The following is a 27,381-nucleotide window of genomic DNA, read 5'->3' as shown; positions in this document are numbered from 1 at the left end:
TTGCCTTATGGGGGTTTAGAATGGGTTTGCGTGGAGCAGGACTCTGGGGCAGGAGGAATAGCTTCAGCAAAGTTGAGGCGTACAAAGGCAGACTCTGCTGGGAACCTGAGTGGGAAGGGGTTGGGCAGTGGAAAGACTGGGCCTGGGTGTGGAGGACTTTGAATGCCAGGCCCCCATGCATCTGGACTTGAGCTTCAGATCACTGTGGAGCCATGGAAGGGCTCTACACAGGGCAGTCACCTCACCATATTGGACGTTTAGGAAGGTTACTCTGGAAGTTAGGCAGAGGTGGGATGGAGGAAGACGCTACAAGTTGGCCACTGGTTTGGACCCTTGTTACAATAATCTGTAGCCACCTGATGTTTCTCTTTCTCCTGGTGCTTTTGTGTTATTTGGCAGGTAACAGGCAACTCTCAGGCCCTGATGGCTTATCCTGGGCCAGCTTTACCTCCCACCCTCACTTCAGTCATTCCCAGGGATAGAAAATTTGTCTTCGTGAAACATGAGCCGAACATGGTAAATAAGGGAAACCACCATAACCCACTCTTAAATGGCAGGGAAAAGAACAAAGGGGACTGTTTTACACTCTTCATTTCTAACTCACATCTGTGGTTCAGCTCCAGTTCTGTTGAAGCAGCAGCCCGGGGCCTCTGAAGACCTGCTTCAGGCTCAGCATTGTTCCTAGTTCACCATGTGATCTTGGACAAATCACTTGCCCTTTCTGGGCCTCTGATTCTGCACCTGGGAAAGGGGTGCACTGGACTAGCTCATTGTGAAGGTGTTTGCCATGCTCGTAATTTGTAATTACATCCTCCTCTCTTCTTGAGAATCATCTGTGGGATTCTTAACTCGGAAATCTGCAAATAGTCTACTCAGCCCTGATCCTTCATAATCATAACTTCTATAATTTACTCTCCATTTATCATGTGCTTGGCACTGTGCTAAGTCCTATGTTATCACATTTAATTACTAAAACTACTCTACTAGGTAGGTGCTGTTATTACTTTCATTTTATAGATGAGGGAGATCGAGATACAGAACATTTTAGTAACTTGCCCCAGGTCACTCTATAGAACCAGAACTTGAACCCAAGTCTGTTAGCCTCACAGCCATGCTCTGAATTCCTATGCCTTAATGCCCAGCCCCAAGCTTAGATCCAGGCCAGTCCCCATAGTAGTGCCTTCCAAGTTCTCCTTGGTCCACATTAAACCACAAGAGAAACACTTGTCTGGGACTCTCCTAGGCTTTGTGAGTGACCAATCCCTGCCCCTCCCCCCACCTGGAGGCTCTGCTGAGGAGCTTGTCTTCTGTTTGCTCATCTTAATAAGATAGTTCTCTCACTAGAGCCTGAGTGATGACAGGTAGCCAGCTAGAACTAACTACAGTGTTAACTTTGCCTTGAAATCCTCCGCAAGCTCCCCGGCTGGAGACAGCCTGAGCCATGAGCTCATTAAGCAACAGAAGCCTGTCTCCCTACAACCTAGATGCAGGCAAGAAAACCCGTAATAGACCTGCTTTTACACTGAGTTGAAAAGAGCTGCGCTCACCCAATCCCCAGCAACTTGCTTTCAGCCCCGAATGCACTCTCCCCTCCCAGTATTCAATTAGCTGCCAATTAGACATCAGGGTTCCCCAGCCCCCTGCCAGCTCCTGACCGGAACAGGAGAGGACCACAGAGCTCTCAGCCCAGGTTCAAAGGCATTTTGATTGTGCGCCTGAGTTTATCCCATCCCTTCACTTGGGCCTGGCTTCCTTTGAAAGTGAGATGTTTTAAAAGGAAAAGGAAAGAAAACCTCCACATGCTGGGGATGCCCACTGGGACCCCCTTTGGTTCAAACATCCAGTTCAGAGGGCTTCCTGACTACCCTCCCACACATCTCCCAGCACATCCTGGCCTCGGGTAGCCTCACCTAGTCCTCCCACCCCACCCTTTTGGATCCTAACCATGGCAGGAAGGGAGATGAGAGAGAAAGATGGGTAGGGCAGGGGAAAATTGGGTGAGAGTGTGGAGAGAGGTAGCAAAGATGGAAATCAAGACAGGTAGAGAGAGGTAGAGGGATATCAGGACAGCTGCTGAGCCTATCCTAGAGGGACACCGAGATACAGAATGAGGGCCACCTTTGCTGTCTTTCAGTTTCCAGGGTATTTGATCCCTTCTCTTATGAGCTCTCTGAGGCCAAATTTCTGACCCCAAGCCCCAACTCCAACCCTGACAAAGGTAGAGAAACTAGATGCTCCTACTAGCTCTCCTACCCTGTGGTCTCCTTACACACCTACTACCCTCACCCTCCACATTCCTGCCTCCGGGTCCTTGCCTGTGCTGTTCTTTCAAACCTCCTGACTCTTCTCCCTGATGCCTGAGTCCACTCTTCCTCCCGGCAAAGCAAGTCCCTCATTCTCCTGAAAGCCTTCCCAGCCTTGGAGACCACTCCTTTTCTGCACCTTATATTTGTAGTGTGCCTTCACTCTGCCTGGGCCTTAGCTCCTTGGCTTTTAATGAAATTCCTCCTTTGTCTTTTTTTCTAAGTTTATTTATTTATTTTGAGAGAGAATCCCAAGCGGGCTCCATGCTGTCAGGAGCCCATCCTTTGTCTTTTTCATGTGTCATTGTCCCACCCCTATCCCCATCCAGGTCTTGAGGGTCCCAGGGCAGGAGCCCTGGCCAGCTTTTTATCCCCAGCCCCTCTAGCCATGTCTCAGGTAGATTTGTTGATGAATTAGTCATTGAATCGATAAACATGAATATTGAGCGCCTAATGTGTACCAGACAGTGCTTTAGGCATGGTGCACACTGCAGGGAGCAAAACAGACTTGGTCCCTCGCAACAGATGCTCCCGATTCCCCAGGCTGCTCAGGGTGCATTTCCCCACACCAGAGGGTGCCTGTGACAAACTTCCATGAGCGGAGGTGCCAGAGAGCAAATGCCCACCCCGACAGCCTCAACCAGCACCAGGACCAGGAGTTTAATGGATAAACGCCCTGCCCTGCCTTCGTTGCTTCTTGGCTGGGGTCCTCTAAGCCCTGTTCTCTGTCACCTCCCAGAGGTGCTGGTGGCACTTCATCTCCGCCCCCTCCCCCCCGCCCCTTCCCCATGGAATCACCTCAAGGTCTGCTTCTGGGGAACCTCCAACCAAGTCCTTTCCCAGAGGAGTTTTAAGCCAGGCGATGACAATAATGACCCACTATTAATGACCCTAATAATTCAGCTATCTAATGAGTTTGCCCTTGCACACAGCATGATGCCTTGATCACTGGCTTTATTTATGCATTTATTTATCTCCACATTTTCTCAAAGGGTTTGTTGAGTAGTATCGAGCACCTCCTATTTGTGAGCCTTGAATAAGGTATGTCTGCACCATATCCTGGACACAGACCTCTAAGGCATGGATGAGCCCCTTTCTATAGTGAAGATGAGGAAGCCCAGCTTCAAGGAATAACATAGCTTGTCTGACATGGCACAGGTGAGAAGAGGGAACAGTGGGATTCGAACCCAGCTCTATAGGATTCCAAAGTCCAGGGGCCTGATGGGTAAGCACCCACCTCAATGTGAGGCAAATAAGCAGTAAACACAATGAATTTAGAATGAGGTGGGGAGTAGGAAGTTTCCCAGAAACCTTCTCTAGGGAGGAGCGTTTAATTGGAGCCTTAATGGATAAGAGAGTTTCAGGAGGTGAAGAAGCCCCACCCCTGTGTGGGGTCTGCAGGGCCTGAGGAAATGACTATCATGTGGAGGACAAGTTTAAGTGCTCTGGAGGAGACTGAGCACCCCCCAAGACAGAATGAGGGGTGCTAAGGACCTGAGACACTTTTGCTAAGTTAAGCTCATTAGATTCTCTCTGAAGTCCTAGGCCCCTAGGAGCTCAAGGGATGTTCCAGAAGCATAGAACGTGGATGTCCTGCTTAATGAAGCTTCTTGCTGCTCCCTGCTGTGGGCCACGCCTGTGGTCATCAGAAATCCTAAGGGTCATTAACCCCGTCTCATTTGCTCATGTGCTGGCCATGTTCCTTGCCAGACAGCTGACTGGGAAATCAGCTCCCAGAGTGGCCCTGGCCTCTCCTGCAACCCTGGGCCTCCTCCTCACGGTCTTCAGCTGCACGGGGGGACCCATCCCCAACCCCCCTCTCCAACTTCTGGCAAACACAGCACCCGCAGTTAGTGATGGGTGAGACACGCTTCGAGAGTCCCTGCTTGGCACCCAGAGATATAAATAACAATAAGGGGAACTATATTTAGCACAGCCTCCGCCCCTCCTGGGGGAAAAGGGGGATATAATTTATGAGATCTCAGCTTGTGTACAACTGTCAGCACATTTTCTGAATCACCTGGATGCAAATGTACTGAGCTGCCCTGACTGATTCTCCTCCCTATTCTTCCCCCTCCCCAGCTGTCTCCTGCCTGGCACAGGGGTGGGTGGCTGGGGCATCTCATTGGCAACAGGCAGTGCTCTGAGCAAATCTCTCTTTCCCCCCCCCCCCCTTCCCCCCCCCTCCTTCCCCTCCCCCTCCCCCTCCCCCCCCTTCCCTTCTAAGCCGGGAAAGTCCTAGCCTACCCAGGATGATAATGGGATGCAAAGGGACCATGTTCCTCTTGGTCCAGGGTTGTGATTCCTGCTCACAGGGAAGTCCTGCGTTATTACTTCATTGAGTCATGATAGAACGCTTCAGGAGTTTCCCATTGTTCTTAAAATCCCAGCTCCCTGCCATGGCCACATGTGACCTGGCCCCCTTGACCTCACCTAGAGCCCTTTCCCTCTATGATTGCTCTCATGCTGTCCCAGCTGTGCAGCACCCCCATCGGTGCATTGACTCTGCCCAGCCTTTCCCCACCTCAGGACATTTGTCCACACTCTTGCTTTTACCTGGAAGGCTTTTACCTCCTGTTCCTCCTGCAACTGCCTCCTTCCCATCTTTCAGCTCTCAGCATTAATGACACCTCCTCAGAGAGGCCTTCTTTGATCTCCCAACTGAAAGGAAGCCCCTCCCTTTGTTTATCATCAAGCCCTTATTTGGACCTTCATACCCTTACTGCAGCTTATTAGTAATCCATTCACTTGTTCAGCAAGTATTTATTGAGCATGTACCACAGATCAGACACTGTTCTAGGAACTGGGGATACAACAGTCAATAAGACAAAGCCCTGCCCTCATGAGGCTGACATTCTGGAGGGAGTCCCAGATAATTAAAAAAAAGAAGAAAATAAATATATGATGCAGTGACTATATAATATCAGATCAAATAAGTTCTAGAAAAAAGAGAAAGCCAGGGCAGTTGGGGAGAGAGCTTAGAAATGAGGAAGTGCCATTTGATCAAAGGCCAAAACAGAGGCCTTATTTGCTTATTGTCTCTCTATGCTGCTGGACCGGCAACTCCGGGAAGGTTCTATGGGTGTTCTGTTCCCCACTTGATCCCCAGTGTCTGGCACATAGTAGGCATTCGATAAAGTTTTATGGGGTGAATGAACAAATGGATGGCTCACCAGACCTACTGCAGCACAAGTGTCTTTTCCTGCTTTCATCCTTAGAGATCCCAGGAGCAGCCAGTCCCTGTCCTTGATTATAGCTCTCAATAGACGGGAAGGCCATTTGTCATTTGCCCTCAGGCCTCCTCTCTCCAGGGAAACCAGAGGTCCTTGCCCAGTGGTGATGAATAGAGTGTCCTCTGACTGGCAGGCCCAACTGGGAGTTGCCCTCAGTCTTTCCCTATAACAGGGACAAATGGACGATGACACAAATGACGTAAATACCAAGACAGGGGTGGGCAGGAGACTCCAAACATCAAAGAGCCATGGCTTGCTGCTGATAGGTAGGCTGTGTTAAATGACCCCACTTGGGAAGCATTGCTGGGGAGAATGGCTGGGTGGGATTGGAGCCTGAAGACCTGGAGTCTTGAATTCTCCTGCCCAGTGGCCTTGGGCAAGCTGCTTCACTTCTGGGACTCAGTTAATCCGTCTGAGCAATGGGAATGCCAATCTTTGCTTTGATGACCTATAAGCATAGAGGTAATTTGGAAGGTCAAAAGTATACAGATAAACAGGGTTATTCCAAACAGCAAATTAGTTGCACAGAGACTTGGAAGAATGGTTGTATAAAGGGAGGCAAACCTGCATTCGTTGTTCTTGTTTTGAAAATTCTATTTATGCCTGTAATCCAGTGAGTGTCCATGGGCGGAAATTCAGAGCACAGACCTGTGCTCCAAGATTCAACACTTTGCTTCCTCCCTTGGGTTTGCTGCTGTCCACGTTTCTGGGTCTTTGTCTCTTATAGTTCCTCGAAGTGACTCAGAGAGCTCAGCATGCCTGAAATGGAAGGAATCTTGGGGATCATCTAGTTCTCCTCTCTTGATTTTACAATGGGGAACGTAGAGGTCCAAAGAGGAGATGTGATCTGCCTAAAGCCACACAGAATCTCAGCAGAGGGGCCTGGACTGGAACGTGGTGTCCATAACTCCCAGATGGGGCCAGAGACGGGAAGGGATTGGAGAGTAGCACTTCCTCACAACTGTGGCAACTCTGGATGCTCTGCTTCCGCAGGGTATTGTCTTTCTGTCTCTGTTTCCTTATCTGAAAATGGAGTTTAAACAAGATACTAATTGCAGAGAGCTCAGACAGTGCTTCACCTGCAACAGGGCTCGCTGCATGTTGGGTAGAACAGCATGGGTGTTCTGTTCCCCATGATAGAACAGCAGGCACCAATGCAACCACACGGCCTTTCTGATCAGTGGCTGTTAGTATTCTCGGTGTCCTCCTTGGTTACCTTCATCATTCCCAAGTTCCTGTTTTTTTTAGGCAGCTCCACAGCCTCTTGGGGTCCACAGGACTTCCCAAAGGAGATGGAAAGGACAGAAATCTCACGCAGCCAGATCTCTAGTAAAGCCAGCTTAACCCTGCCGTGGCTTGCTCCTCATCCGTCCTCTAAGCTGTGTGCTGTGTGGTGCCACTCGGGGCGGTCCAGGAGTTGTTACTGAAATAAGTAAGAATTGCGATGAGTAAGAAACTGAGAGTAAGTGTTTAAAAACGTATAGCACTGTTGACATCGCTGTGACAGTCAGGCCCATGGTTGATGGACCGCTCTGCTGAACAGGGCATAGTCTGAGTGCTGTCACGGTGAGTGCACATGGTATGGTACAAGTCATGCTCAGTAAGGCCCGCGTGTCTCTGATGGATTGGAAAACTGATAAAACAAAGCAAACAAGGCTGGTCCTTCCCTTTGAGAAGCAGTGGTCTGGTCTTCCTTCAATGAAACAAACTCATCAGCCTGCTTCTCAGGGCCTCTGCTGTCAGGGCTATGTTCACCTGTCCTTTCCAGGTGGCTCTCTACCCTGAAGTCTCCTTCCCTTGGCCTTTGCTGTCCTTCTAGGTCCTAAATCAGATCCCACTTCTTCCATGAGGCCTTCTTGGGCAGGTTAACCCCTCCCCAACCACACCCCCAAGCCTCCCAACTGTGCTGTCCCCTCCAGCAAGTGCTACAGCCTGTGAACCTGACTTTGATCACTCCGTGGCCCCTGGGGATGGACCAGGCCCTTTGTAAGCCCCCACCCCCCACCCCCGGCTAGACCTCACATCTAACTGGTTTTCAATAAATGTCAGCCCAGCTAATGCAAAGCACAGGGTAAACCAGTCAGCCCTAGGTACTATCTTTTCCAGAATAAAAAGTGGCTCAGATGTGAATCTTTTTCACTAGGATGATTGCCGTGTAAGCCCTGCAGGACAGTTAGAGGAGCCAGGGCGTCTGCTGGTGAAAACAGCCTTCTGCCAGGCCTCTGGGTGTGCCATTACCTCCCAGGATGAGTAGCTGAGGTGGAGGTTTCTAGTCCGTCCTGCCTCTGGCCCACAGCCTTCTGACTTTCAACATGTCTCTCCAGGCTGCCCGGGCCCAGACTACCTCAATTTGCTTTACCTCTCCCTGGTGCCTGTGAACCGCTAATGAGCTACCGGAACAGCCCCAGTACATCCCCCCAGCCTCAATATCTTCTCCCCCTTTCCACCTGATGAGAAAGACCCCCTTTCCCATCATGAATAGGGCAACAGGTGAGCCAGGCCTTGGTTCAAAAGTGGTTTGTGGGCCCACAAGGGAGCCAGGCCTCTGCACGGCTTTTACTGCCTCTCTTTCTCCTTCCTATGTATTCCCTGGGGTGGGGGTGGGGGCTGGCCACAGGGCCAGAAAGGAAGTTCCTTAAAGACAGAGACCTTGAGCACCACTCCGGCTGCTTCCCCGGGAGCATCCCTGGCTGCTCAGAAGTGAGCAGAAGAGCAAAAAGAAATTACTTGAGATTGCAGCAAGAAGTTTCTCAGACCTATGGAAGAACTTTCTGACCATGAGAGGAATTAAACACAGACTTTGCAAGGCAAAGAGGATCTTAGACCTTGGTTTTTTTTACCTGCCTTCACCAACCTTTAGCTTCTTAATCCTTTGTCCTTATATGAAAACCCAGCAAGGCACTCAGCAGCTCTGAAGCTATGGAAATAGAGGGTCCAGAGCCCTTTTCATGGCCCCAACCCCTACGCCACACATGCACACGGAGGACCCCTTTGGCCTCCGTGGGTCGCAGCTTGGCACCCACTCATCTGGACTGATCCTGTGTCTTTGCCAAGGGAGATGCTGAGGCCTGGAAGGGTGGTACCTTACTTACCCACTGTGATAGCCAGAGAGAGGCTCTGTCTACCAGCCCAGACTTCACTGTTTGGAGAAAATGGAATGACATGGAATGATGGGAAAATGGTAGGCAAGGTCGTGGAATGAGTTCACTTCTCCTGGGAAACCAGCCTGGACCCCATTCCCGCTTTCCCGCTCCAACTGTGAGTTCGTTTCCCTCAGAGCCTGTACCTGGGGCTCCCATCCCACACGCTGGATCTTCACCAAATTCCCTTTGATCCCCAACAGCTCCCCTCCCATCCCCAGCCCAGATTTTCCTCAGAGCTTTGAAAACCAGATGAGGGGTGGGCCATGCTAGGGAGGGTGCAGGGCCAAAGCGGTGGTCCCCCAGCAGGTCTGTGGTGCCTTTGCCGGCTGCCTTTGAAAGCTCCTCCAAAGAGGTAATTCCTTTGTGCACAGACATGATTTATGAGGCTTTCTAGGCAAATTGTGGAGATAAATGGTCTTTGGGGCTGGGAAGCTTCAAAGGCAGTGATGCAGACAGATCAGAGGGAGCCAGGCAGCTAGGAGCTGGGCCTCATTAAAAGCCTGTGGAGGTGGAGCGGGGGGTAGGTTTTAAGTAGAGCTGAGGACAGACCAGCTCTGAGCTGCCCCTGGATCCATTTGGGGGCAGCCCCCAGCTTACCTCTCACCCTGGGCCTCGCTGACCCCATCGCGGAAATGGACGAGCCAGAAGTGCTGAAGTCACAGAGGTACATTTATCCCAGAGGGCGGGGAGGCAGGGCGGTGCGTGCATTCCAACTTGGGCTTTGGAAGAGAAGCGACTGGCATTGGCAGGACCCCATGGAGTCCACACCAGCCTCTCTGCTAAGCACGGCCTAGAGAGCTCACGTGGGTCCTGAGTCTCCCCCTTTCCCACCTCTCACCAGTGACCTGGACAGCTCCCTGCCTCTCGGGTCTGAAGACCCGCTTCTGTACAAGGCGGGCACAGGTGTAAAGGAACTCCAATGTCCCAGCTCTGCCATGCCTCACATCAGATATTCTGGGGCCTTGAACTCAAGGCATTATTGTTAAATGTCCCCGTTCAAGAAATGGGGCAGGGGGTCACTCTGGCTGTGAGGTCGTGTGCTAGTCACCTAACCACGCCTAACCTTCATTCCATCCTCTGTAAAATGGGGATAATAATAGCTACCCTGAGGAGTTGTGGCTCGAAATGAACAAATTAGGCACTACAAACTACCTAATGCCTAGTTTTCTTTCTCATCACCCTGTCCACGTAATATGGTGGCATTCTGTATCCATAGCAGTCCCTGCGAAGTTGATAAATTTGACTTTTATACCTTCCCATCTCCTCTCTCCAAAAGCAGATACACACACATGCGCACACACACACACCCTTCCTAATCTGGCTCCTGGGTCTTCTAATTGCCTCCCAGATATTAACAGATAACTGGGATATTATTAATGTCTAATAATGTGTTGTGACTGTCACACACTCCTACACAAACATGGATGACGAGCATTCTTCTAGGGGATCCCTGCAGACCCTGAGGAGTGCAGTCCTAACGGTGGGATGCCAGGCAGACTCGGTGACATCTTGGAGCAAGGACCCAGTCCTGGCTTCCAGATGCATCTATCCACAGAGAGACTCAAGGCCCTGGCAGAATGGAGTTACTGAGTCTCGACTCCCTCCTGGTGTTTTGATGGCATGATGATATCTGGTTGAAATGTGCTTGGTTGCCCAGAACTGTCGTCGAGGCTGTGGTGTTGGAGATGAGGAAGGTAAATGGGCTGAAGTGACAGCCTTTGCTCGGGGCATTTTAATGTACCTTCTGGCTTCGTTCCCTCCTCCTGCCCGGCTACCTCAAGACCCTTCTGGGTCTCCTGACCCCTGCCCTGACAGTGGGGCACCTTGCCCAGTTGTAGCTCCCCCAGCACAGCTCGCCCAGCATCTGCTAGTAACTCCATGTTCCAATGGGCCCATGTTTCCTATTTGCTTGTCTGCTTCTCCAACTAACTATGGGCTTCTAGAACATAGTAGGTGCTCAATAATTGTTTGACAAGCAATAAATGAGCCTAACTCCTCTCCCAAAAGCTAGTATGCTGGGATGGTGAGAGCCCTAGATCAATATGGCCACAACTGGTTTCCAATCTAGCTCTTCATTGCATCAGCTGTGTGGGCACAGACAAGGCGCCCAGTCTCTCTGGTCCAGAGTTCCCTGACTGATAAAATGTGTTTAGAGATGACCTCTAAAGCCTAGTAGTAAGACAGGCAGACTCAGACTCTCAACTCTGCCTTTTGCAACCAGGGGTGACTTTGTCCTCCAGGGAACATTTGTCAATATGTGGAGACATTTTTGGTTGTGGCAATCGTGGAGGAGGGTCTGCTACTGGCATCCAGTGGGTAGAGGCCAGGGGTGCTGCTCAGCATCCTACAATGCACAGGACAGCCCCCACAGCAAAGAATTTTCTGGCTCAACGTATCAATTGCGCCAAAGTTGATAAACCCCGGTTTAGTTATTTAATGTCTCGGAACCACAGTTTTCTCAGTTGAGAAATGGGGTAATAATTCCACCTCGCATGGTTTGCCTCCGTCTTCTTTGGAACAAGGCAAGGAATAAATAAATGGCACCCGGTTAGAAGAGGAATCAGTGGAATAACACAGGTGGGAAACCCAGCTGACCCATAGTAGGTGTGCAGGGTGAGGGGGTTTTCCTGCATGTGTGTGTTTATCCGTCCACTCCTATGCCCCGGGAAACAAGCGTGATGTGGAGGTCCACTCTGCATCCCAGGCAGCCACTGTGAGTCCCGCCTCCCTTCAGAGGCTTAAGGGAGATACAGATAATGTGGTTAAATAACAGAGTAAGTAACAAGTGTAATAAATAGATCACTAAGAGCTAATGATACATCATTATAATCCTGTGCTGTCAGCGTCTTCTGGCTTAGGGACTGTGTCAGGAGATTTGGGTTTTAATCTATGGCACCTTGGTCTATTAATATTTAATTCCAACAATCTAAGTAGTGGAAAGATAGGGAGCTGAGCGATGGCTCAGCTCAGAGCCTGGGTAACCACCTCGAATTTTTCTTGTCTACACAAGGACAAACACACCTCTCACCCTGGTCCCCTCTGGCCTCTTTCTCAAGTGGGGACATTTAGCAGTGGAGCGTAGAACCACACAAAATCAAGGCTGGAAGAGACCCCAGAATTTACCCGCTGGTGTCTTTTAATGAGAGCATCACTGGCATTGGAAAGCATAGTTCTTCATTGTGCGGAACTGTCCCTGTCCCTGATCATCTGTGACAACCTAATTCCTCCCTCCCATTTCCAGATGCCCTCTTGGGGAGGGTGACCTATTCCAAGCAAAAACCACTGATCCAAATATGTCATTCTACAGATGAGAAAACACAGGCCCAGAGAGGGGAGGGGGCTGCCCAAGATTGCACAGCGCTGGCTGTGACTCGGCCTCGGTGGGCCCCCAAAATTGCAGCTCGGGCCTGAAAAGAGTGGAGGCGCTCAGCCTCCGAGAATTTGCCTGTGCTTTTATTAGGGCAAGTCAGTTGACAAATGGTCTCACTCACTGGGAAGTCACTTTATTTATCAGCTGGAATGGTTTGGGGCTGCTCCAGCCCCATCTCTGCCTGTGTGCCCGCTGCTTTGTAAACTCAGGAGCAATTCCATGTGTCAGCTCTCCCTACATCTTCTTGGGGTGGGCGGGGGCCTGGGGACCACCGGGGAGGTGCTCTGACTCTATCAAGTCTTCCCATTGCTAAATGGTGGGGGGTGTGGAGAGGCCTCGGCCCAGGCTCTCGTACAGGCCAGGGCAACTCAGGGTCAGTGGATCCCAGGTTTGTTTCTAACGCTTGACCTTCACTTCAGTGGCCAGTCTTCCTCCGTGCTGAGTCTCAGGATTCCCATCTGTGGAATGGGAAGAACCAAGCATCTGCTCCACTCCACCTCAGACTCAGCATCCTCCTGCCCATCTCTGAGGGGACCAGTGAGCACACAGATCACTGGAAGGATGATAGTCCTTGCCAGCTGTGCTTTTAAAAGGATTTTTGCTTGACCCCACCACCCCAGAATAATTCAAATGTCCAGGGGTGAAGCCCAGGCATGAGTGTCTTTTTTAAAACCTCCTGGGGTGGGGCGCCTGGGTGGCTCAGTCGGTTAAGCGTCCGACTTCGGCTCCGGTCACGATCTCGCGGTCCGTGAGTTCGAGCCCCGCGTCAGGCTCTGGGCTGACGGCTCAGAGCCTGGAGCCTGTTTCCGATTCTGTGTCTCCCTCTCTCTCTGCCCCTCCCCCATTCATGCTCTGTCTCTCTCTGTCTCAAAAATAAATAAACGTTAAAAAAAATTAAAAAAAAAATAAAACCTCCTGGGGTAATGCTAACGTGCAGCCAGGTTGAGAACCACTGGCTGAGGAAGCAAATCCTCAAAAGCAGCTTAGAGAGGGCTCTTCGGTTGGTGGAAAAGCCTTGTCAGCTGGCTGACGGTTCTTCCTGTGCCCAGCTCTGGGCTGGACACGGGGGGAGACTGTGCGCCTGTGGGGGATGGGGTGGCTACAGGCAAGGGCACCCGCCCCCCAGCTCCCCCTGCAGCAACGCATGGACTCTCTAAGGCTAAGGGAAGAGATTGAACACAAGGCACGTAAACCTGCTTGTATATGGCAGTGGTGACAAAAAACAATGGTCAGCCAAGTTATTGTTCCTAAGAGAGAAAGTCAAGGGAGGCATAAAAACATAGCTGTGCCTTTAATAAATGACCTTCAGGGACTCAAAAAGATGTTTGACACCAATGTTTATGACAGCATTTATTACCACAGCCAAAAAGTGGAAACAACCCAAGTGTCCATCAACAGGTAAACAAAATGAGGCCTATTTACACAATAAAATACTGTTGAGCCTTAAAAAGGGAAATTCAGGGCACCTGGGTGGCTCAGTCAGTTAAGCGTCCGACTTTTGGTTTGGCTCAGGTCATGATCTCATACTTGTAAGGTTGAGTCCTGCATCAGGCTCAGCGCAGAGCATGGAGCCTGCTTGGGATTCTCTCACTCTCTCTCTCTGCCCCTCCTCCTCCCCCTCTCACGCACACATGCGTGCGCACACTCTCTCAAAGTAAATTAAAAAAAAATAAAAATGATTAAAATGGCACAAGGTATGTTATGTGTATTTTACACAATATAAAGCGTTCTAAAATAATCTTAAGAGAATTATGAGAAATAGGGCCAACCATGGGAAACCCGGGACCTACCACCACCATTCACATGTATGCCAACCCTTGAATGAAGTGCATGTGAAAAATGAGCCTCTTCTTTCTCATCTCCTTGTGAATTATCCAAGGCGGCTGTTTTAGCCCAGGCTGGCTGCCAGTGTCCCGTGTCCCCTCTTCCATCAACACCGGACCACAGTCAGCAGGACAGCAGTGGTTAGGAGCTCAAATGCCCAGTCACTCCCCAGCTGTGTGACTTTGGACAAGTTACATAACCTCTCTGGGCCTCAGTTTCCTGATCTACAAAATGGAGGCGCACCCCTTGCAGGTGGGTTGTTGTAAGAATTAAATGAGCCAGGAACACATTAGCCCTGGACCCCAAAGTAGGGAGATGTACTGGCTGGGAAAGGGGGGTGAGTGGGCCAGCCTAAGGGAACAGAACAAGCCAGGCCATATGCTAGCTGCCCAGAGAAGATACATCCACTTGAAACATCAGCCAAAGCCAAAAAATAATTAGAAAGGAATGTCTGTGACAGGGGGGGGAAAAAAAAAAAGCATGAGGGGGTGACATTCCAAGGCCAAATTGGAAAGAGTTTGTATCTGTGAAAGAATGCAAAATCCTGTTGTAATTTTAATGACTGTAGTTTTTATTCACCTTCAACAGGAAAGATAATTGACTCACTGCAGCTCTGCCTCATTTCTCTGTCATTGCTGGGGAATGAGGTGTTTTTAAGTGGATTTTCTAGATAACTGAAGCTTATCCCTGTGAACCCTAACATTTTTTTTCATTTAATCACTCTGAGGGGAAATTTATATGGAATGGATTACACACTTCCCTGCTCCCTTAATCAGAATATTCTAAATTGAATGTAACCTCTTCCTGTCAACTTGGACTTACAGGGCTATTTGCCCTTAGATTAACGGCTCCATTAATATGGCAAATGCTTTGCTTTTTTAGTCTACAGATGTTTACTGTTTGTTTCCATGGTTTCCTACTGTGATATGAAGCTCTTTCTATGTATTTTTAGGAACTCCATAAAACACACAGACACAAATTTGCACATGTGTGTATACACACGCATGCCGAGAACCCAGATTGTCAGACCTAATGGAACTGTGTTTGCCTGTGCTTCTCTGACACCCTTAATGTGGCATTTTACGGCACACCATATAGGCTGCCCCGGCATATCTGTCCCCGCTAGATTGTATGTTCCAAGAGGGCAGGACACTTTCTGGCATTACTTGGCGCTTGGCCAATGTTTGTGGAACAGACAAGTGAAACAATGAAAGCACCTAAGTGTTAGGGCATCAGTTAGTGGTAAGTGAATGGCTTTGAATGCCTTCCTGGATGTCTCTTGGACACCTCAAATTCATTGGCCCATCATTCTCTTTCCTCCAACATGTGCTATTCCCCTTGTGTTGCCCATAAAGAATTAGGGTGATTGGCACCAATATCCACCCGGCAGCCGAAGCCAGAGCCGGGTCAACATCCTTCCTCCCTCGTCTTCCTTCTCCAGCACTCTGTCAATCAGCAAGTCCTTGTGGCTTGTACCTCATAAATACAGCTGGAGTCTGTCCCCTTCCCTCCATGCCCAGTGCTACTACCTTAGTCAAGGCCACCACCATCTCTTTCCTACTATATATATATATAACAGCCAGTCCCCCTGACCCTGACCCCACTCTTGCTCTGTTTTTCCTGCCCACATATCTATTCTTACCAGAGCAGTCTTTCTACGGCCATACCTAATCATGTCTGTCCCCTACTTGGAACACATCTAGAGTTTCCCGGCTGCCCTTGTGGGAAGTCAACACCCCTGAACATGGCTCACAAAGCCCTTGGACCTGGGATCCTGCCCAGGAATCTTCCCCACCTCTACCTTGCTCTCCCTTAAAGTCTATACTCCAGACACACATACATTTTAAAATGTTCTCTCATGTCATGCTTTTTCCCAGCTCCAAGTTTTTACATACATTATTTCCTCTGCTTGGAACCATTCCCCACGCTCACCCCTCCTTCAGGTCTCTTCTTTGAGGATATAGTCCCTAACCCCTTAGTCTGGATTCAAACCCACCTGCGCCCTTCTATATTGTCCTGAACGACCCTTGCTGTGGCACTTCTGTGAGATAATTTAAATGCCGCTTTAGCATCTCCGTCCCCACTAGACTGTATGCTCTCCAGTTTGGGGTTTGGGTTGTGCCAGAGAGAATGGAGGTCACCTCTGATAAGCAAAGCATAACTACACCCTGGGATGCACCAAGGACAAACTGGCTTTGGACTCTAGCAGTTTCCTTCAGAGTCAAGGTCCGAGGGCAGTGACTATGACCCTAACAATGAAGGGAATCCCTTGTTCTAGATCCTGGGGCTGTTCCCAGTGATGAGCAGAGAGGAAGTGGCTGGTTTACATGGCATCTCTACCCTTGTGTTCTGCAGCTGCCCCCTTATGCCCAGTGGCCCCCCTGAGTTTCTGTCCACAGAAGCATCCTTCAGAAAGTGTCCCATTTACCAGCAGTGGAGGTTGCTGGAGCCAGACCTGAGCCTGCCCTTGACTAGAACCTTGGGCAATCACTTAACCTCGCTGACCCTTTAGTTTCCCCATCTGTAAAATGAAGAGTAATAAAACCTAACTTACAGGGTTTTAAATGTCACAAGTGAGCATTTAAAACGTGGTTGTCGTTATTATTACAATGGAGTCACATCATACGTACGTTAAATTTATGGGAATTCAACTACGTGTGCTTGGCAACAAAAAGAGATTGAGAAATGGTATAGCAGTTAATTCGGCTAGTCTTTCCACTCGCTGATATATGTCCCAGAGAGAGGATGACATGGGAGAAGCTGACTGCTGGATACTCGGTTATTCTCTGTCTTGTGAGCCTCTTCCATTGTGGGTGAAGTTTGTAACTATATCTGGACTTGATTTTTTTTTTATTATTATTAAGAAATTAGTTTCAGAGGTGCCTGGATGGCTGTCGGTTAAGCGTCTGACTCCGGCTCAGGTCATTATCTCACAGTCTGTGACTTCGAGCCCCACATCAGGCTCTGTGCTGACAGCTCGGAGCCTGGAGCCTGCTTCGGATTCTGCGTCTCCCTCTCTCTGTCCTTCCCCTCTCGAGCTCTGTCTCTCACTCTCTCTCAAAAAAATAAATAAACATTAAAAAATTAAAAAAAAAATGTTTCCGGTATATAACATAATGATTCCACATTTGTATATATTGTGAAATGATCACCACAGGTCAACATATGTCACCATACATAGTTACATGGTTTTTTTTTCTTGCCATGGGAACCTTTAAGATCTACTCTTACTAACTTTCACATATCATTAACTATACAATGTTATTAACTCTAGTCACCATGCTGGACATTACATCCCCATGACTTACTTATTTGGTAACTAGAACTTTGTACCTTTTGGCCACCTTCACCCATTTTCCCCACCTCCTACACCCCACCTCTGGTAACCACCAAATAGTTCTTTGCATCTATGAGTCCAGTTATTGTCTGTTTCTTCATTTTTTAGATTCCACATAAATCATATGGTGTTTGTCTTTCTCTGTTTGACTTATTTCATAAGTCTCTGTTTGACTTATCAGCATAATGCCCTCAAGGTCCATCCATGTTGTTACAAATTACAGGATTTCCTTCTTTTTTTGTGGCTGGATAACATTCCATTGTTTATATATACCACATCTTCTTTATCCATTTATCTATTAATGGACACTTAAGTTGCTTGCATGTCTTGGCTGTTGTAGATAATGCTGCAGTGAACACGAGGGTGCATATATCTTTTCAAGTTTGTATTTTCATTTCCTTTGGATGAATACCCAGAACTGGAATTGCTGGATCACAGGATAGTTCTATTTTTAATTTGGGAGTGGGGGGACCTCCATACTGTTTTCCACAATGGTTGCACCAGTTTGTATTCCCACCAACAGCGCACGAGGGTTCCCTTCTTTCCACATCTTTGCCAACACTTGTTATTTCTTGTCTTTTGATGCTAGCCGTTCTAACAGGTGTGAGGTGATATCTCATTGTGGTTCTGATTTTCATTTCCCTGATGACTAGTGATGTGTAGCACCTTTTCATGTACCTGTTGGCCCTCTGTATGTCTTCTTTGTAAAAATGACTATTCAGATCCTCTGCCCATTTTTGAATCGGATCGTTTGGGTTTTTTGTTTTGTTTTTGTTTGTTTGTTTGTTTTGCTATTGAGTTGTATGAGTTCTTTATATACTTTGAATATTAACCCCTTGTCAGTTACATGATTTGCACTTGTTTTGTCCCATTCAGTAAGTTGCCTTTCATTTTGCTGATGGTTTCCTTTCTTATGCAGAAGCTTTTTAGTTTAATGTAGTCCCACTTGTTTATATTTGGTTTTGTTGCCTTTGCTTTTCGTGTCAAATCCAGAAAATTATCACCTGCGTCAAGGAGATTACCACCTATGTTTTCTTCTAGGAGTTTCATGGTTTCAGGTCTTACATTTCAATCTTTAATCCATTTTGAGTTAATGTTTGTGTATGATGTAAGAGACTGTCCTTTCCCCATTGTATATTCTTGGCTCCTTGGTCATAAATTAACTGACCATATATTCCTGGGTTTATTTCTGGCCTCTTTGTTCTGTTCCATTGATCCATTGTTTTTATGCCCATATCATACTGTTTTGATTACTATAGCTTTGTAATATAGTTTGGAATCAGGAAGCATGATGCCTCCAGCTTTGTTCTTTGTCAAGATCATTTTGGCTCTTGGACTTGATTTTGCCTCACCGTAGTACCAGGTAGAAAATGTAGGGTGGGGCTTACTCATAAGCTGGCAGCTCAGTTTGTATATGTGAATATTTGGGGCAGAGATGAAGAAGGAATAAAGCAAGACAGGGATTTGGGCCCAGGCTGGTTCCATCTGTTAAAGGATGATGGACAGGCTCCATGACATTGACCATTTGACCTTGATCAGCAAGTGGGAGGTACATCCAGTGGAGTTTGTGGGGCTGATGGAGTGATTCCTCCATCAATGCCTTAGTCCCCAAAGATCCCATGTACTCACTGGCCTCACTAGAACCTTCTGCTCTCGTGCATGCCCAACACTCGAGCGCCACTGCCTCTTTGTTCATACTGAGCCTGCCCCAGTGACACTTTCTCCAGTCACACTCACCTGCCTCCTTCCTTCTCTGAGTGTCTAAACCCTAGAATCACTGGAGCACAAAGATCATCTGATCGGCACCTTGTCTTCAGAAGGTAGGGTGTCCAGCCATTCCAGTTTGGCCAGGACTGAAGGATTTCTCAGAAGGTGGGATTTTAGTGCTGAAACCAGGACACTTGGTCACTCTGATAGGCAGACAAATGAGACTTTAGGAAGTCTTGCCTGATCTCCTTAGCTGGGAGTAGTCTTTTTCTCCATTGAACTTCTCGTAGAACATTATCTGTGCCTGTCTATGGCCATGCTTGAACCCCACATCCACCACACTCCAGGATTCAAGTGAATGAGCCTGTGGTTTGAGGACATCTTGGTATTGTGTGTCCTACCTGCACCAGGGGAAGGTCAGAGGGGGAGGTGGCAGCAGGCTGGGTGACCTACCTGGGGCTCTGCCATTCAGGTCCTTTCCACAGCTGTGAAAGTTTCTGCAAAGCTGGCTCAGATATTATCACTCTTTGAAACATTTAATTACATATAAAGATCTTGAAGGCTGTCTGGCTCCTCCCAGGGAAACATTTCTTTTTCCTGCTCCTTCTGAAGTTGGCTGTTTGGAAAGTAAAGAAATTGAACTGAAGATAAAGCAACCCAGGGGCGGGGGGTGGGGGTGCAGGGTGGGTAGACATTGCTGAAAAGGAGAACCCACCGAGCCACACACGCCAACGGCGCCAGGGAGATGGGAGGGGGGTGGGGGGAGAGGGTGCAGGGAGCTAGAAGGCATTCTCACTGGAGAGTGAGGTACCAGAGGTGAGAAAACTAATGAGTTTCAGGAAGAGAGGGAAAGAGAGAGAGATGGGGGCTGGGCTGGGGAGGGACTGAGAAGGGGAAGCGAGTAGTGTCACAGAGACGAGCGGTAGCAAACCAGAAGAGAAAGCCTGGCTGAGAGGAACAGAGACAACCAACCAAGAAGAATTTAGCAAAGGCAGAGGGAGGTGAATAGCTTATGGTTCCAGAATTTCAATACCGGGGAGGGGCTTCAGGGAAGCACTGGTTGGAATGGGATGGCCCAGACTGGGAGATACCTTGAAGAAATAATCTTCTTAGGGTGTATGATTAGTGGAGTGGCTTGGCGAAGAGCCCATGGAGGTTATGAGGTGCCAAAGCTTCCCCCCTAATGGCCCTTGCTGTCCCCTTATCCAGGGAAGAGCAACGCAGAGAGTGGCCTTTGGGGTATCGGTTCCGGCCCCCGTCCCAAGGACAGTCCCTCAGGGAATTCCCTCAGCCCTGACCGGCTCCTCTCTTGCAGGCTGTGACAGCGACCACTGGGGCCCCCATTGCAGCAATCGGTGCCAATGCCAGAATGGAGCCCTGTGCAACCCCATCACGGGCGCCTGCGTGTGTGCCGCCGGCTTCCGCGGCTGGCGCTGCGAGGAGCTCTGTGCGCCGGGCACCCACGGCAAGGGCTGCCAGCTGCAGTGCCAGTGCCGCCACGGAGCCAGCTGCGACCCCCGCACCGGCCAGTGCCTCTGCGCGCCGGGCTACACCGGAGTCTAGTGAGTACCGCCCCCAGGGCCCGAGGGGCGGGGCGGGGCGGGGCGGGGCTTGCTCCCTCCCGGCAGCTGCGCAGTCTGCCACTGGCTCCTAACTGAGGAGCAGGGTAGGGGGTACAGACAGAAGTTCAAGGCAGTCCTGGCTGGCAGATCTCCCGCGCTATGACCCCAAGCCCTACAGAGGTTAAATGCCCAGGCCTCACCCACGCAGGTCCCCGGTCCCTCCATCCAGGCCCCAGGGTGACAGGTGCAAGCTGAGACCAAGTACATCAGGAGTTCACGAAACTCCTCCCGGGAGGCCCTTCCTGTCCGGGCCCCAGACCTCAGTTTGGCATTCTCCTCTGATCATAACCCAAACGCCCGCTGCTCACCTGGGTCCCGACCCTTCCAGGCCATTTGAGAAAGAGATGGGTGAGGGCCCTGGGCAGTAAGTACCATGAATAGATTCAGAGAATTTATTGTGCCTGTTCATATCCCCTGTCTTCTCCCCTCACACCCCAAACACCCCTCACTCCAGTTCTCTAGAGAGTCTGTACTGAGAGGGAACCTCCAAGACTGCTTAATTGAGACCCCCTCAGAGCAAGATTGAAGTTCTCCTCCCCACTCCCCACCCTGTTGAAGACTCAGTGGCCTCCCGACAGCCCTAGATCCTGAGAGGGTATCCAAGGACACTGTCAGGGACACATCCTTGATTGAGGGTGTTTCCTGCCCCAAGGTCTGGCCAGCTCCAGGGCCACCTCCAGCTAGAGGCCAGGGCCATTTCCCTGAGGCCCAAGGCCAAGATCCTGTGCGAAGCCTCCCTCATACCTCAGCAGTGCACGTGAACCCGTCATGATAGCTGAGACCTTTCCAAAGGCTAAAAGCGGGGCATGCCCCAGATACTTACTCTCCCTGAATCTAGGTAGATTCTTAAAAGCCAGATCAATAACCACATCTCAGTGCCTTTACTCATGCTGTTCCTTCTGCCTGGCATGCCCTTCCTTCCCTTCTCCCAGTGGAACTAACTTCACCTTCAGGACCCACATAAAGTGTCTTCCTCTCACGGAAGCCTTCCCCAAAAAACACTCTTCTTGACATTAAGCACTTAAGTTACCCCATAGGCATGGGCCCAGTCACACAGCATTCCAGTTCATTATGTCTGAGCCCTGTTGCCCCCTTCTGGCAGAAAGCAGGACTGCATCTCAGCTAACTGGCCCTAATACAGTTCACATTGGCTGTGGACTCTCGAATTCCTAGGGAGCCCTGGAGCACTGGGACACTGCCACTGACTGAACGCTGCCGTGTCTAACACCTCTGCTTCCTCATGCAGCTGTGAGGAGCTGTGTCCACCTGGGAGCCACGGGGCTTACTGTGAGCTGCGCTGCCCCTGCCAGAATGGGGGCACCTGCCACCACATCACTGGAGAGTGTGCCTGCCCCCCAGGCTGGACGGTAGGTGGGCCCACAGGACCTGGCTGGGCCTCTGTAAGAGGTGTGAGCGTCCCTCACCCACACACCCGTTGAGGGGCTGAATTCTTTTCCCACCCTGAAAACCCTCCCTCCTCTCTGTGGTCACAGGCATACTGGATAACCACCGGAGATCCCTTGGACACAACTCTGAATGACAGTCTACATCTAAGGGCTGTGTGAACTGATGGCAGGTTCCTTGACCTCTCTGAGCCTGTGGTCTCTCATGCTCAAAGGAGTTGAAATCTAGATAAGCTCTTTCCTTGGACATAGGTACTCAGCTGAGCTGCCGTGGGCTCTGGGCCCAATGTGGCAGAAAGGGTGTGGTGTGAGCGCAGGGGAACAGGTGGGAGGAGGAGGGGAGACGGAAGAGTAGAGATCACCTGAAGTTCTAGAACTTCAGATTCCCAGCCTGTACCCCCTTGTTCTGTGGGCCCAGAATCTGTATTTCAATATGTGCTCCAGGTGATTCTGGTGCAACCTCAACCAACCCAGCTCTTGTGTCTGGGAACCGCTATTATGGAAAGGAAAGGATGGGAATTATAACCTCACAGGCCTCAGTTCAGGTCCTGCAACCAGTGTTGACCCTGAAAAAAGTGCTCAGTCTCTGTTTCCCCATCTGGTCTCTGTTTCCCCATCTGTAAGCAGAACCCATACAACAATAGTGAGCCCTGCCCTTCATAACTGTCCTGGTGGGCAAAAGGCTCAGATGAGGCAGTGCACGTTCAAAGTGACTTGCAGACTCTGTCCTTTATCATTGCTTGTTTTATATCCCTGGATCCTGCAGACAATCCACAAGCCTCTTTTTTTTAGCCAACACACTCTGTCAGTGCTCCCCCCACCAATGACCCAAGCTTCTCAGGAGCACCGAGTCACTAAATCGGACTCTCCCAGGCTGCGCCCCCGCCTCTGACTCTCCAGTAACACACCTCATTTTGGGGGAAGCTCAGTGACACAGGGGGCTGCATCCCCCAGGGCCTGAAACTTCTTTGCAAAGCCAGAGAGGACAGGGGTACTGAGCAGGAGCAGGGTATTTCGGGAAGCTGTGAATGCACAGGTCATGGGGAGCAGGCTGGAGGGATGCTTGCAGGGCCCATTGACACGGGCACAGATTTGCCGGGATTTTTTAGAGCAGGAAAGGACCAGGGGATGATTTGGCCCAGCAGTGTCCAAACGTGGCTGCGCGCCAGAGTTTCTGGGGCTGGGGGTGGGTCTTAAGAACAGATTTCCAGGCCCCACCAGAGACTTTCTGGGGCCTGGATCTCTATCTTTAATAAGCTCCCCAGATGATTCTGAAGCAGCCAACCCCGTCCGCAGATCCATATTTGGAAATAATTGATCAAGACTGTAGGATTTCCTTCCGAGTTTCACAGAACCCTAAGGTTTCTTGGGGGTGAGGGTGGGTGGGGAGCCTAATAATTAGGGCTCTGGGTCCCACACACCCTCACTTCTCCATTTTAATCTTGCTATATTGAGGTTCTTGGTAAGATTTCACATAAAAGCAGGGCCTCCCAGCTTTTAGAGGTCTGAACACCACTGGTCCATCAATCCCCTCCTTTCTCAGATGGGGAAGCTGAGGCCCAGGGAGGTTGAGGGACCTGCCTGAGGCTACACTGCTGGTTAAGAGGAAGGTGGGTTAGAATCTGGGTCTCTGGACTCTGGACTCCTGAACCCCAGCCCTTGGTGTCTGTCTGACTGTCTCTTCTGGGGACCAAGGGGCTGCTGCCGCCTCTCTCATTTCTCACCTGCCCATTTCTCCCGCCCTGAACCAGTCTCTGGAAAGACCCTCTTATCTCCCACCTGCTTCCAGAATTCTACCACCCACAGGCTGGGTTTTCAGAGGCCTAGCAGCAGGCATTGAGGTTGGGTCAGGGCGAGGGAGGAGGAGAAGGGGCCACAGGCCTCTGTAGAGAGACTGATGGAAGCCAGTGGTCAAAGAAGGGGAAGGGAGGAAGTCTTGGAGGAGTTTTTTTCTCCCCAACACAGTGAGAAGTTTGTTCCTCGAGACGACAGGAAACTGTCAATAGACACCTATGGATTTGGGGACTTTATATCTTTAATTTTTTTCTAGACAATTGCATTTCTATTTTTTACACAGCATTTAACTTGCAGATTTGTATGAATTATTAATACCCTCGTGCATGCAGAGTCACAGTGTAAGGATGCTGCAGCTCAGTCCTGAGGCCCCTCCCAGGGACGGCTAGGGCTGGGAAGAGGGTGCTGGGCAGAAGGGTCCTGCCTTTATCATCCTCCAAGCCCTCACTTTCTTGTTGGCCCCCAGCAGCTTCCACTACACTCACAGATCTAAAGAGTACAATCCAGAGCGCCTGGGTGGCTCAGTCAGTTAAGCATCCGACTTCAGCTCAGGTCATGATCTTGTGGCCGCGTTGGGCTCTGTGCTGACAACTCAGAGCCTGGAGCCTGCTTCGGATTCTGTGTCTCCCTTTCTCTCTCTGCCCCCCCCCCAATCTCTCTGTCTCTCTCAAAAATAAATAAACATTAAAAAAAAAATTAAAATCACTAGCTCACACAGTGCGGCTCCCCCAAAGGACTGAGGCACTGTGCAGAGCTAGACAAGAGTCCCCAGTATCTCTGGACCTCCAGGCCCCTCCTCAGAGATTCCTGGCCACCAGGCTCTAAGTATGCCTGTAGGGCGTTCCACTTGCCTAGCTGTCATTAGCCTGTTCCAGGAGGGGCCTTTGCAAAGAGCTTGGGAAAGTATTTCCTCTCTTTCACCTTCGAGAGAATTCGAGAAGCCAGGTGTGAGTGATTGGATGAGAGTGGACACTGCAGACAAAGGGGAGGTAGGAGGTGTGTGATCGGCTCCTGTTAGGAGTTCCCAGTCTGATGGTGGAGGCTGGATATAGTGTGTGTATGGGCATGTAACACACGTGTACACATGCGCGTGCACACACACACACAGAACTACAGGCCTGAACAGAGATGGGGCTGAGGTGCTCAGAAGTAGGACCAGGTATCGCAGACAGCCAGGCATTGGTGTTTGGAGCTGAGGCTGTAAAATCATAGATGCTCACGTCTAGGAAGGATGATTCATGGAGCCCACGTCCTGGCCTGTGCCTGGACCACTTTCTCAGCGCCCTCACCAGCCACTCACTGTTCATTGAGAGCATCCATGCTACGTGGGTCAGTGGTGATAATTAGAAATGCCTTGAGATGCTTGGAGAGGCTGAGTTGTTCCTTCTCTGGGAGAATTGGTGTGGCCTGAGTCCTTTCATCGTTTATGCTCCCTTTAGCCATGATCCTCTTAAGAAGTGGCTGGTTTCCAGATCTTGACAAACCATTTGGTCGAACCAGTTCTGAGAGGAGCAGAACTGTTGCCTCACCTCACCTCCAACCTTCTAGATGCCACAGGGCCCAGGACCCCATACTGTTGGAGATGTGCACTCAGTTGACCACAGGGCAGGTGTGTTAGTCTGCTGGGGCTGTTGTAACAAAGTCGCACAGATGGGGTGGGTAGGGGGAGGGGGACGGGGCGCTTAAACCACAGAAATGCCTTTTCTTACCGTTCTTGAGGCCAGAAGTCAAGATCAAAGTGTTGGTGGGGTTGGCTCCTTCTAAGACCTCTCGCCTTAGGTCGTAGACAGCTGTTTTCTCCACGTGTCTTCACAAGGGCTTCCCTCTTTGTGTCTCTGTGTCCTAATCTCCCCTTTGTATAAGGATACCCATCAGATTAGATTAGGGCCCACCCTTATCACCTCATTTTAACCATATTACCTCTATAAAGGCTGTATCTCCAAATACAGTCACAATCTGAGCTACCAGGGGTTAAGGTATGTGAATTTGGGGAGACACAATTTAGCTCATAATAGCAGAAGAGAAACCCGAAGAGAAGCTACAGCCTTCTCCGAAGCTGACACTTCCCTGCCTGCTCTCCCCAAAGCCCATCCCCCAAAACCTATTCTTCAGCTATCAGTTAAGGTTCTCTCCCTCTTCCCAGGCCCTGTTCGTGCTGGGCCCCTCCTCCTTGCGACCGCCAGATGTCTGCTTGCGTGGAATTAATACTAATTAAGGGCCTGCTCTTTAAGGCACTGTACTAGCTTCCTTTGCATCTCCAACCTCACGTAACATTTACAACCACCTTGGAGACTGGGAGTTACTACTCCCATTTTATAGGTGAGGAAACTGAGGCTTAGAGCAATCATGGGGCTTGTCTGAGCTCAGCCATCTGGGAGGAGGCAGAGCTGGGACCGGAGCCCAAGTGCTGACTTTGAGTCCAGTGTTCTGTCAGCCATACCAGGCAGCAGGCCTTCCAAGATACTGAATTCCTTCAGGCCCCAGGAGCTCAAGCCCGAGAGGGAGCCCAGAGATTCAGGCATTTGGGGTGCCTGCAGTTGGGGAACATTGCAGGGGCTTCAGGAGGTGATTGCCCACCTGTCTGAAAAGCCTCCAGGATGCTTGATTTTCCCAGGCAATTTCAGAAGGCAGCACTCTGTACACGAAGCTTCTCTGTGGGCCTCCTTGTGGAGTCCTGGTCATGTCTTAGAAGCTTCTGGGGTATAGTGAGAAAGGCAAGCCTCTATGGGGAACCCCTATCACCCCCAGGAGGAAAAGGGCCCCTTCCTCTGTGGCTTTTCCCTGCCCCTCTCCTCACATACACACTCATCTCACTGTCCCCTCAGCTGCTGCCTCTGCCTTCTCCATTCCCCCTTCCACTCCCCCCACACCAGCCCCTCACCCTCTGACAGGTGGGGAGGAGAAATCTGAGCTAAAAGGCCTCTCACCTAATTCATTACAATAAATTGGATGATATTGAAAAATGACCTGGGTCTGGCAGCATTTTCCTGAGTAAACCAGCTTCCTCTGGGCCAGCAGTTATTGGTGCTTAATAACTGTGTATTGAACTTATTGATGAATTAATTGTGGGAGAATCCTTGGTCTCCATAAGAGAAATGAAAGGGGGAGGCTGAAAGGGAAGCTTGTTCAGATTTCTCTTTTATAAAGACCTAAGATTCATAGATATAATTGTTTAAAGTTATCTAATCTCGGGGCACCTGGGTGGCTCAGTCGGTTGGGTGTCCAGCTTCCGCTCAGGTCATGATCTCACAGTTCACAAATTCAAGCCCCACATCGGGATCTGTGGTGACAGCTCAGAGCCTGGAGCCTGCTTCAGATTCTGTGTCTTCCTCTCTATCTCTGCCCCTCCCCTGCTCATTCTCTCTCTCGCTCTTGCTCTCTCAGAAATAAACATTTAAAAAAAAATGTTTTAAGTTATCTAATCTCACAAGGCTAGTACTGGAGGGAGGGGAAAGTAGTCCCCTGACTCACTCACAAATCCTACTCCTGAAAGGCAAGTGCATTCACCTCTTGTAGGTGTTTCTTCTGGCATTTCCTTCCGCATTTCTGCATCACATGCTTCACTGCCATTTCATTGCCATTTCTGTTGACTTCGTACCATAGGATAAGATTCAGATCTGTCTTACACACACACACACACACACA

General features: G+C 49.9%; 1 protein-coding gene across 17 annotated transcripts in view; it reads left to right on the top strand.

Annotated features, from left to right (window-relative positions):
* MEGF11 (multiple EGF like domains 11) overlaps positions 1 to 27,381 on the top strand; it is a 363,514-nt gene that overhangs the window by 263,166 nt on the left and 72,967 nt on the right. For all 17 annotated transcript variants that reach the window (XR_005795871.1, XM_040493025.1, XM_040493026.1 and 14 more), the window contains exons 6-7: positions 20,233 to 20,479; positions 21,786 to 21,906. Coding sequence is in view for 16 of the 17 variants with exons in the window: in XM_040493025.1 (XP_040348959.1) it covers positions 20,233 to 20,479; positions 21,786 to 21,906 (368 nt within the window). In the remaining variant the exon portion in view is untranslated. The remainder of the gene's footprint in view (positions 1 to 20,232; positions 20,480 to 21,785; positions 21,907 to 27,381) is intronic.

The sequence above is a fragment of the Herpailurus yagouaroundi genome, unplaced genomic scaffold (assembly GCF_014898765.1).
Source record: "Herpailurus yagouaroundi ecotype Mexico unplaced genomic scaffold, PumYag 184, whole genome shotgun sequence".
NCBI lineage: Eukaryota > Metazoa > Chordata > Mammalia > Carnivora > Felidae > Herpailurus > Herpailurus yagouaroundi.
The sequence above is the reverse complement of the archived record's forward strand: the minus strand, read 5'-3'. Positions and strand labels throughout refer to the sequence as shown.